Below are 9,234 nucleotides of genomic sequence, written 5' to 3' on the forward strand. Positions count from 1 at the left end.
TTTTATTTTGAAGAATAGAAAAACCAATGTTGCATCCCAAAAGTTCTAGGACAATGGTATTTTCCATATCCTTGACAAGGATTTGATTAATCCTTTTGGAGAATTCTATAGAAGGAGTACCATTAACAACAGATTTCTAAAAATCACCATCTAGCAACTCGTAATCTTCCTTCTCCTCTAAGGCATTGAGCACAATGCTTGAAATACCAACCAATTTGTCCTTCCATGAAGCCTTTGATTCAAAGGCACATCTGGAAACACTTCTCCACTTTTGATTCCACCTTCTTCCCTAAAACGAACTTTCTTAGGGATCAAGTCTTTCATAGAGACATTTCCAGATCGAGGATTTTCATAGAGAGAATCCATTATTTTTTTTTTTTGTGAAAGTTCTATTTAGAGCTTAAAATAAATATGTTGGATGCGATTTTTAAATTGGTCGCCGGACTAGTTCTATGTTTTTGTCCATTTTCATTAAGTGTATGATGAGAGAGTGATGTGGTAGTTAAAAAATCGATAGAATAATAATTTTAACCTTTAAATTTTACATATTACATTGATTTAGTTGTAATTTAAAAAATTAACCTTCACCCTTTAATTTAAAAATAATAATAATTAAAAAATTTAGTAACAATGGCAGGGGAAAATATATATTGAGAGATTGTATATGTTTTTTGCTAAGCCAGACTATCACCCATTCTCATATCCATTTTGGGTGTTCTTTTCTATTTTCGCCATTTTGCATTTGTTTTAGCTTCTTCTTCTTCTTCTTTTTTAATCAATTTGCATTTCTTAGCATCCCGGTGTTAAAAAATATTGGATCTTTATTTGAAACCAATTTGATTTTCAAGGAAAGAGGAGCTACGGCAACAGAAGAGATGAAGGGTTGAGGGTTAATTTTTTTTTTAAAAATGATTAAATCAATAAAATATATAAAAATTAAGGGTTAAATTTGTTATTATATAGGTTTTAACGGAAATTGACCAAAAAAATTTGCAATTAGTTGGATGATCAATTTTAAAAACAAATCATAACTAGGTGGCAAAAAAGAAATTGACAATAGTTGAGGATCTGTGGTATAATTTTCCCAAATCTAAAAGCCTAGTGGGAAACAGAAAATGGCTACACTACTTCAAATAAGGATGATTGATTTTGAAAAAGTATTTTTAAAAAGTGTCTTAAAAATTTAAGTAGTGATATTGCAATAAAAAATATTGTCAAAATAAGGATGAAAGTTATTTTTTTATGAAATTGAAATTAAGTTATATATTTTATAAAAGTTAAAATGTAATTTCATTGTTGTATTAGTTTATATTTTTATAGTTTTTAGAAAGACTAAATAAAAATTTATCATTTTAGGGATAAGTTGTAATTTTACCATGTATTATCTTGTAATTTTATAAACTTTAAAGTCTAAAGTGGAAATTTTCCATTATAATGGGTCAAGGCCGTCCCTACCTCATGTTGTCGATTATGATGAAAAGTTAAAATGTCAATTTTAGATAAGTTTAAATATGTAAAAATTCCTATATTTTTCAGAAATTAGAATTTAGTCTATGTACTTCTATTTAATGGAATTTAGTCCTCTATTTTCAAATTTCAAAATTTAGGTCCAACTGTTAATACTACTAATTTTTTTGTTAAATTTGTTGTTGTGACATTTTGAAATAAAAAAATCACTTGGTAGCAATGTAATTTAAAAATGATTATGTAATTAACTTGAATTTAACAAAAAAAATTTAACAGTTGGACTTGAATTATGAAATCTAAAAAGTAGAGAGACTAAGTTCCATGAAATAAAAGTAATAAAAGTACAAACACTAAATTTCTAATTTTGAAAAGTATAGGGACTTGTGACACATTTTAACCTTTTAGATATGATATCGTAATGCAAAAAATATATTTTTTATACAATACCTAAAACTACTCATAACCCTCTCTAATCCTTAAATAGGAGGATAAACACACTTCAATGCATGTGAACCCATATTCTCTTGTACTAACAATAATATTGATACTAACTAAGTTAAAACTCGATCAACATGGAAAAATAATTTAAATGATATTTAAATTTATTCATATTATGATATATGAAATATCTATTTTAACTACTTTTAAGCAATTAATATAAATTGTTTCTAAAATTTAATTCAAATATATAAATAATATTTTAGAAATTAAAATACTAAATTACAAAGTATATATCATTCTTTCTTATGTTTTATTATTATTATTATTATTAGTTTATTACCATAATACTAAGTTAGTACAACTTAAGTTTTTATAGAAAAGATTTATAGTAACCTTAAATTCTTTGTAAATTTTATTTTAAATATATACAAGTTATGCTTCATATAATTGAATGAAAATTTTATAATTTGACATTTAAACAACTACATTTAAAAATATTTTATAATGTTTAGTTAGTATTAATATTATTATCAATGTAAAAGAATATATATTTGAGGATGTTAGAGTGCATTTATCCTCTTAAATTAGTTTGATTATAATAATCCGGACTGAATTTCAATCAAATATTATAGAATATTTTGAGGAATAAATGAGTTCAATGGTGACCCACTGTATTCTATAGTTAATTATTGCTATCCGACTATTGAATTTTAATTGATTGATATGAGTATTATTATCAATGTAGGATGACATGATTTGAGTCTTGTTGATACACATTATCTTTTTATTTATTAGTTAAGGAGGGCTATAAGTAGTTTTGAACATTGTCTCAAAAATAACATATATAATCAAAAGAGATTATTAAAAAATTTTATTACCATCCAAGTTTTTAGCATTTGCAACACGAAAGACTACAAACTATCTCAAATGTTGAAGAGTGAACTGCTTTAAATTTAATGGAAACTTTACTTAAATGACTTGTATAAAGCAGATTTAGCACAGACCAGTATAATAATAAAGCTTTATTACTAAATTCACTCTTATGCTAATAACATGAGAAAAACATATTTGATACATATATTCTAAAATAATTTATAAACATTTAAATATACACTTAGAAAGATAAGTTAAAATGACTGTAAAAAATAAAATCTTTTTAAAATAAGTGTTTCTTTCTTCCTTTCCACGGTCAAATTACATGAGTAGATAAATATTACCGAAGACTACACAAAATCGACGTAAGAAATGGATTTTGGCACATAAAACTAGGGGTGAGCAAAATTCGATTCGATTTGAAAAAATCGAAAAAAATTCGAATTTTGAGTTAAACGAATCAAGTTATTCGAGTTAATCGAGTTATTCGAATCAATTCGAATTTTTTTTTCAAATTTCGAGTTCGAATCGAGTTGCGTTTTCGAATTCAAATTATAATTCGAATAATTCGAATATCAAACTATAATAGTTTACATTTTACCCCAAACTCCCAAACCTTTTTATTTTTCCCTCAAAACTTTTACTACTTCCCACTTTCCCCTCAAAACTTTTACTCTCCTCCCCTCCCAACCCCCAAATCTACCCAAAATTCATTTCCCACCAAAATTTTACTCTCCTATTTACTTTTTCTCAAAATTTTACTCCCAAAAACCCTCAAAACCTTTTATTTTTCCTCAAAATTTTTACTCCCTCCAACTTTTTTCCTAAAACTTTTATTCTCTTCCCATCCCACCTCTCATCTACCCCAAACCCTCCCCTTTCCAATTTTTTTTTAATATTTTCCCTCCAAAATTTTACTCCCCTATTTACTTTATTTCAAACTTTTATTCCCCAAAACTTTTTATTTTCCCCCTAAACTTTTACTTCTCACCCTTTACTCTCAAATGAAAAATAAAAATTATCCAAAAAAAAATCACTAAACATAAATAGTAATAATTTTATTTATATCTACTATTTATATTATTAAAATAAATTTCACATTTTATATTATTTATATTATTGAATTGTTTAGTCATATTGAATATTTATATTAAAATTGAATTATTAATTATGCCATAAAATATTTGTGTTAAAATTTTATATTGGTATCAATTTCACATTTTATTTTTAAAATAACTTTTATTAAAAATTATATTTTACATTTAACATATTTTTAATTCCAAAATACATAGTGACAAGAATCTGAAGATAATTGAAACAACTAAGCAAGCAAAGAAGCTAACCAGTATATAAAAAATTAATAAATAAATTATGAGGTGATGAAAGTTAATAAAAAATTTGATTAAGGTGGGCAAATTTTATTACGATGGGTGACAGTGGTTATAAGGACCCAAAATTATTTTTTAAAATTTAACTCGAACAAATATATTCGATTCGATTCGATTCGAATTCCATCTCACTCGACTCGATTCGAGAAAATTTCAAATAAAGTTAAGATAATAAAATGATATTCGAAAACTCGATTAACTCGAAATTTTTTATTCGATTCGATTCGATCGAATACTCACCCCTACATAAAACTTTAGCAGACAAAGTATAGAAGCCCATACTCAACAGACTTATACACCCACACACTACATTTATACGTACAAATAAACTTGCTAATCCCGAATACCGATTAAATTTCCTTCAGCCGATTCGCCTGCTAGCGACATTTGGTTGAATTATAAGTACAGCTTGAGTGGCGTTGAAACAAGAGAGACCATATCTTTTTTTTTCCTAAATCTTACTACATCAATAAACTTTGAGCTTTGTCTTGGATGAGTTTCCACAAGGCATCCACATGGTGTTGTTGAGTCAGAGTTGTTCCAATGGCACATCGAATTACATAAATCCCACTCAACACTGCATGGCTCATGAACGCTCTTCCACTTGAATTTATGGCCTCCACCAATTTACAGTTCAAATCCTCCTCCTCCACCTTGGGCTTCAACCTGAAGCAAACCAATGCGAACTTTCTAGGCACTACGATCTCAAACCTCTCATCTTCTCCCACAAGTGCTTCGAATCGTTTAGCCATGGCGATATCGCTTCGAATGTGGCACATCAGGTTAGCCAGACCATGTCGGCGAATCACAACCCAAAGCTTCAAAGCCCTGAAACGTCTACTCAATGCTATCTGCCAATCTTTGCAGTCCACCACTGCTTTGGATTTACTTGCGTTGTTTCTTAGAATTTCAGGGTCAGTTGACAATGAATCCACCAACAACTTCGGTTCCTTGATCCACAGACAACAGCAATCCATGTTTGTGAGAAACCATTTATGTGGATTCATGCTGATGGAATTAGCAAGCTCCACTCCATCAAGATAATGGCGGAGCTCGGGGCAAATGCAGCCACTTCCTGCATATGCTGCATCAATGTGAAGCCAAAGCTTGAATTCCATGGCAACTTTGCCCAACTCTGCAATAGGATCGACAGCTCCAGAGGGTGTTGTCCCAATGGTTGCACATAAAAATAATGGCACCAAACCAGATCTGATATTGTCTTCAATGACGAAGCGAAGGTTTTCAGGTGACAACGAAAACCCTGTCGAAAAAGATGTTTCAATTAACCGAAAATTTGATGGGGGAATGCCTACGAGTTTCGCTGCCTTTTGGAAAGTGAAATGCGCTTGATCCGACGCATAAACCACCAGTTTTGTTATGTTTTCCCACCCTCCAAGCTCTTTCAAGGCTTTGTCCCTTGCAGCAGCCAAAACGCAAACAGCAGCCTCACATGAACTGCCATGCAAGACTCCACCACCGGTTCCGGAGAACAAGAAGGAAGATGGTAGCTTAAGCATTTTGCCCATCCAATCCAAGACAATGGATTCGAGCTCAGTCGCTGCCGGTGACGAAATCCAGTTGAAACCAACGACATTAAAACCCGAACAAAGCATTTCCCCAAAAAAGCCAGCAGTGCTAGCATTTGCATGGAAATAGGCGAAGAAGTTGGGACTTTGCCAATGAGTCAGGCCTGGGATGATGCAATTGCTGACATCTTCGAGTATGTCTTGGAGTGGTTCAGGGCAATAAGGGGCTGACTCAGGCAACATGGCCGACAAATAACCGGGCTCAACGGTGCTTTGAACTGGGTATTTCTCAACGTTTTCGTAGTAATCAGCAATGAAATCAATCACTGCTTTGGACTCGTTTGAGAAGGTCACTGGGTCAAGGGGAAGGAATGTTTTTCTTGACGCACTTACCATTTTTTCAATATGTAAATGTTCTTCGTTTCAATGGTATATTGTTGGGAAGCAGCCAAAGAGAGTATTATATATATATATAGATGAAAGGAGAGTATTATGCAGTATGGGCTTAAAACTGGGTTAAAACATTCTTATGCCCTCCCAAAGTATCCGATCTACAAAAAAATAAAAGGTCGAAAACATTGCTTTCAACATGGCCGACAAAAAGCCCAAATTTGATCGCCCACGTTGAGTTTGTTTTAGACATGCTCAAAACATTGTTGACAATGACATTCATCTTTATTTTCTGGACCACATGTTCTTTTAGCCTAATCTTGTAACCACCCCAATTAGGAAGTTTGTGTTCGTTACTCAAATTTAAAAAGTTACAAAATGGTCCTTAAACTATTTAAAAAAATTTATTTAAGTCACTAGGCTATTAAAATTACTGCTATATGGCCTTTTTCCATTCGCACCGCCTACAATAATTGAAAGCTCTTCTTCCTCTCTCCTTCTCTTCTACAGTTTAATTTTTTTTTCATGAAATAATTTTGAACAACACAAATCTACGAAGCAAAATTCAAATAGAACAACACAAATCTACGAAGCAAAATTCAAATAGCTTTCTTCTTCCATCTTTGACATCGACTATCAAATCAACTTGAAACTTAGATATGTTTTTCTACTACCGATAGATACTAATCCACCGTCCCAATCGTCGAATCGTCACTTAGAGCTCTGATAGCAAGCTAATTTTGTGTGTTTAATGTACCTATTTTTGGTCAATTTTTGAATAGAATGCTACTAAGCTTGTGATTTCTTACTTAAATTTTATCAGAGACGCAATTGGAATGCTGAAGTTAAAAAAACAAGCAAAATCAAGCTAAATTGGAACAAAAAGCAAGACAAGGAGCTAAATTAAAAATTGCAAGATTATTTTTGGGTTGATAAAAAATTGTCAGATTTTTGACTTTGACAAAATCATATATTTAAAAAAAATCTAATTTTTTAATTGGTTGTTGAGCATGATTTTAGGAGTAAATCATATAAAAATTAACTCTTTGAGAGGTGTATATAAAGACGTGTAATTGTGACTTGAATTTATACTTGAATTTAGAAAGCAATTTGCATATTCTTACATCAAGCATTCTGTTATTTCTTTCTTCTTTTTATATTTTGGTACAATTGCCTTTCCACTCTTACACCCCAATTGAGTGTGATTAATTTCATGCTCAACTAATCTCCATTTAGCTTTAGGGCAATCATCATTCCAATCGAGAATCATGAGATATGAACCCGCGCTAAAACCTTACAACACGGTGTTCATTATCTCTCCGAAATATGGGATAGTCACAATCTTCCTTTAAAGTTAATTCAATTTCAACTCAAAAGTGCATGTTGGGTTAGAGTAGTTTGGCGTACAATTGGAAAAATGAGACGGTCGTCTGCTGCAGTTGAGTTCCCGCGAACAAATTAGCGTGTCCAGGTTGGAAAAGGCCAGTTGGATTTCGTTAAGGGATATAGTGATCAAATTTAAATGACCCACGTGGTTGAGGTCGTTAATTCAAGTTGGGATATTCTAGATTGCAAGGTTGTCGAGATCTTAAAATTACGGACGCGTGTTACGTGGTTAGATAGTTGGTAAGGGTTGGTTTGCAAGTCGTACCAGAATCAACTACATAAGGAAGAGTTGGCGGTTGAGTCGTCCTTGGTCACTATAACCAGTTTATCGTTTGGAAGAAAAAATCCACTTTCAAGGATCGACTCGAGTCTAGAATATTCTGAGCCTAAGGCTAAGAATCCACATATTTGATTTCCTAATTTAATTTTAATTATTTAATTTTATTTTGCAAGTATAATCCAATTATTATTTTGTTCCATTTATTTTTATATTTGTAACCTTTATCAACTAAACACCCGTTTTAGTTATTTTTTTCAGCTTAGCACGTTACAAGTTGTGGGCACGACAACTGTCATGACTTTGGAATTTGATTAGAGCATAGGAAATTTATATTTGGTGGTCTCGATAGCCATCAAACTTTGGGTGATATCTCTTAATTAAACTGATGATTCGATCCATAGCTGAGATTTGAGTGATCTCTCAATCTTGCATTGTAAGTATTTGAATGTGGATTATAGCGCCTTTGGGGTGGCCCTAGGAAGTTCTCCACGACATCTACTTGTGCTATTGTATCCTCATGTAAAATAGGACATGAATTGGACGATCAGGCATGGCATAAATCCCACACGACGAAGTTGGATTCATTTTTTCTACAAGTAAATTTTGAATTACATTAGTGAGTTTGATGGGCCAATAGAAATGAAGATGATTGATGCCGCCAGTGAAGGGACACTTATTAACATGACTCCTCATAGAGTACGGGAATTAATTTCAACCATGGCTGCAAATTCCCAACAATTTTGACCAACTAAAGAACCCGCAAGACGAGTTCATGGGCTACGTACTCCATCCTTAGAAGATAAAATTGACAAGCTCACTAATGTAGTTCAAAATTTACTTGCAGGAAAACGAACCCAGCTCGATTGTACGGGATTTATGTCATGCCTGATCATCCAATATATTCATGTCCGATTTTACACGAGGATACAATAACACAAGTAGATGTCGTGGGGAACTTCCCAATGCCACCCCAAAGGTGCTATGATCCACATTCAAATACTTACAATGCAAGATGGAGAGATCACCCAAATCTCAGCTATGGGTTAGATCCTCAATTTAATTAAGAGAGATCACCCAAAGTTTGATGGTTGTCAAGAAAACCAAATATAAATTTCCTATGCTCTAACTAAATTAAATAGTAATATACAGAACCAAGGTCGATCCCACAGGGATTGGGATTCATACTATCATTTTTACGTTACCAGATTCCAAAGTTGAGGTAGCTATCGTGCCCACGACTTGTAACGTACTGAGCTGAAAAATAAATAAAATGGGGTTTTAGTTGATAAATGTTAAAAAAAATAAAAATTAATAGAACAAAACAATAATTGAATTATAATTGCAAAATAAAATTAAATAACTGAAATTAAATTAGGAAATCAAATATGTGAATTCTTAGCCTTAGGCTCAGAATATTTCAGACTTGAGTTGATCCTTGAAAGTGATTTTTTCCTTCCAAACAATAAGCTCGTTATAGCGACCA

General features: G+C 32.0%; 1 protein-coding gene across 1 annotated transcript; it reads right to left on the reverse strand.

The window, feature by feature from the left end:
- Positions 1 to 4,290: 4,290 nt before the first annotated feature.
- LOC105781176 (phenylacetaldehyde synthase) lies at positions 4,291 to 6,138 on the reverse strand. Its single transcript, XM_012605730.2, has one exon. It carries the CDS (start codon positions 6,089 to 6,091, stop codon positions 4,631 to 4,633), a length of 1,461 nt encoding a protein of 486 aa, XP_012461184.1. The 5' UTR covers positions 6,092 to 6,138; the 3' UTR covers positions 4,291 to 4,630.
- Between the last annotated feature and the right edge of the window lie 3,096 nt (positions 6,139 to 9,234).

This window comes from Gossypium raimondii, chromosome 13, assembly GCF_025698545.1.
Source record: "Gossypium raimondii isolate GPD5lz chromosome 13, ASM2569854v1, whole genome shotgun sequence".
In the NCBI taxonomy this organism is placed as follows: Eukaryota; Viridiplantae; Streptophyta; class Magnoliopsida; order Malvales; family Malvaceae; genus Gossypium; species Gossypium raimondii.